Source organism: Hibiscus syriacus, unplaced genomic scaffold (genome assembly GCF_006381635.1).
Source record: "Hibiscus syriacus cultivar Baekdansim isolate YM2019G1 unplaced genomic scaffold, ASM638163v2 tig00116997_pilon, whole genome shotgun sequence".
In the NCBI taxonomy this organism is placed as follows: domain Eukaryota; kingdom Viridiplantae; phylum Streptophyta; class Magnoliopsida; order Malvales; family Malvaceae; genus Hibiscus; species Hibiscus syriacus.
In genome coordinates, this window is record NW_024063513.1 from 4,670,951 (window position 1) to 4,673,028 (window position 2,078).

Sequence of the window (2,078 nt, forward strand, 5' to 3'; positions counted from 1 at the left end):
AAGACTTATTTATCCAAAGGAATAAGTAGAGTCTGCCGCAAAGAAAACCTTACAATCAACAAAACAAATCAAATATATACCCTATCTCCCAAGTATAACATTCTTGCTATTTACTTGGAGTATATTTCTATTATAAACTAAATAGCGAACCCATTTGATTTGAGCAACAGGACTCAACTTTCCTAGCTCCATGCAAGTCTTACTATAGTATAGGTTGTAATTGGTTCAGTTAATTGACTACTAGTTATAAGTAGTAGAGTTTGAGTCTCACTAATAATATTATATGATTTATGAGAAAAGCTGAAATCGAGTAATAAAAAAATATAAAAGTAAAAAGATTAATTTATTCCATTTTATGAGAAATGCGTTGTTATTGGAAAGTGTAGTTGTTTCTCGAGGAGCATGCATAAAAAACGGTACATGTGTTTACAAAACTTGAAAAAGGGGGAAATATCTAACATCTTATGCACATGAAGATGCCAATGTGTCTAGATGGGAAAAGCAATAAACAAATTTGATATTTTTTTTTGTTTAAACAGAACCAACACTGGAAATTAAGATACTAAAAAATCCATATTCCCAACTGATCGTAAGTATACATTTGTTTTAAAAAAAGGGAATATTTCTCTACTATATAAACCATCCTTGTTCCAATGCAATATTCACTCAAGTTGTTTCCCTCTTGCTTTTAATAATTCTGTTGCTCAAGTCTTTAGCCCAATGGAGAGAAATCCAGTGCGGAGTCAGCTTGCAATCATGAGGCAGTCCTTGTTTGATGAGGTTAGTTTTCCTTGGCGTTTTGAAAATGGAAAAGAAAACCCCTACTTTAATCTTCCGCGTGACATATATAGGGACACCTGGATGAGCAATTCATAGAGTTGGAGGAACTCCAAGATGATGCCAACCCTAATTTCGCCGAAGAAGTCGTCACCTCATACTTCCGCGATTCTGCCAGATTAATCCAAAACATCCACCACTCACTGTACGTTCTTCATTTCTCTTCCAACTTTTTTATAATAAGATTAACAGTGATAATGTAATGGGTGCTCTTCTTCAGGGAGGGTAAACCTTTTGATTTCAACAAGTTGGATGATTATATGCATCAGTTCAAAGGAAGCAGTTCAAGGTAAATCCTTTTAATTCTGATTCTTTTATAAAAAAAAAAAGCCTATAAAAAAAAGGAGTTGCATGATATGGTATAAGACTTATGGGCATAAATTAACATCAAGTATATTCTATGATGGCATTAAAACAATTACCTATGTGTGATGGGATTGCAGCATTGGTGCCAAAAAGGTGAAAGCTGAGAGCACGTTGTTTAGGGAATATTGCAGGTCTGGAAATGCTCAAGGGTAAATCCATCTTCTCCTTCCTTTCTTATCTCCACATTCATTGCATCCAAACATTCCCTAAACTAGACAATGCCTTTTTGTATGTTCTCAATACCCATATCCAAATATATTTTGGTTATAAATGTTATATACAGTTAGAAGAAGACCGAATAACATAGTTTAAATTGAACCGGAAGCAGATGCGTGAGGGCTTTCCAGCAACTGAAGAAAGAATACACAACACTGAGAAATAAGCTTGAAGCTTATTTTCATCTGGCAAGGCAATCTGGACCAATGGACACAGCAAGTCGCCCAAAGTAGTGATATAATAATATTCAATCTACGAATGAACGCTGAATTTGTATGCCCAAAATTAACCTTGTTTTATTTTGTTGGCCTCTCAGATTCTACTTGGAATTAAACCTATGTTTTGGATCGAGTTTGTGAATAAATAAATATTAGCCTTTTTACTCCATCAGTTTAAATTTCTTATGTATATGCCCTCATTTCATGAAAATCCATCTTCAACCACATATGTTGCTAAACTTGCACTAATATTTCAAAGTTCCTAAAATCATAAATTCAATACTTCATTGATAAAAAAGCAATGATTCTTTTCTATAAATAGAGAATAATTATTAAAAGTGCAGCATGAATCCCCTAAATTCATATTTAAAATATATCAAGCATGAAAGTGAATATTTGGAAAAGGGGGGGGGGGAGTGCATACTTATTGCTTCTTATGTG

At 33.7% G+C, this 2,078-nt stretch overlaps 1 protein-coding gene across 1 annotated transcript; it reads left to right on the forward strand.

Annotated features, from left to right (window-relative positions):
• Nucleotides 1-649: 649 nt before the first annotated feature.
• Nucleotides 650-1,809, forward strand: LOC120193941 (histidine-containing phosphotransfer protein 4-like). The gene is made up of 5 exons (XM_039196363.1): nt 650-780; nt 852-982; nt 1,058-1,126; nt 1,281-1,352; nt 1,532-1,809. Exons 1-5 carry the CDS (start codon nt 721-723, stop codon nt 1,650-1,652), a joined length of 453 nt encoding a protein of 150 aa, XP_039052294.1. The 5' UTR covers nt 650-720; the 3' UTR covers nt 1,653-1,809.
• Nucleotides 1,810-2,078: the final 269 nt, after the last annotated feature.

What these genes read in the sequence shown, in the direction of transcription:
- LOC120193941 (XM_039196363.1), top strand. Translation starts at nt 721, where the DNA reads ATGGAGAGAAATCCAGTGCGGAGTCAGCTTGCAATCATGAGGCAGTCC. An exon ending in GGCAGTCCTTGTTTGATGAG is followed by an intron (nt 781 to 851) that starts GTTAGTTTTCCT and finishes TGACATATATAG; the next exon opens with GGACACCTGGATGAGCAATT. An exon ending in AGGTCTGGAAATGCTCAAGG is followed by an intron (nt 1,353 to 1,531) that starts GTAAATCCATCT and finishes AACCGGAAGCAG; the next exon opens with ATGCGTGAGGGCTTTCCAGC.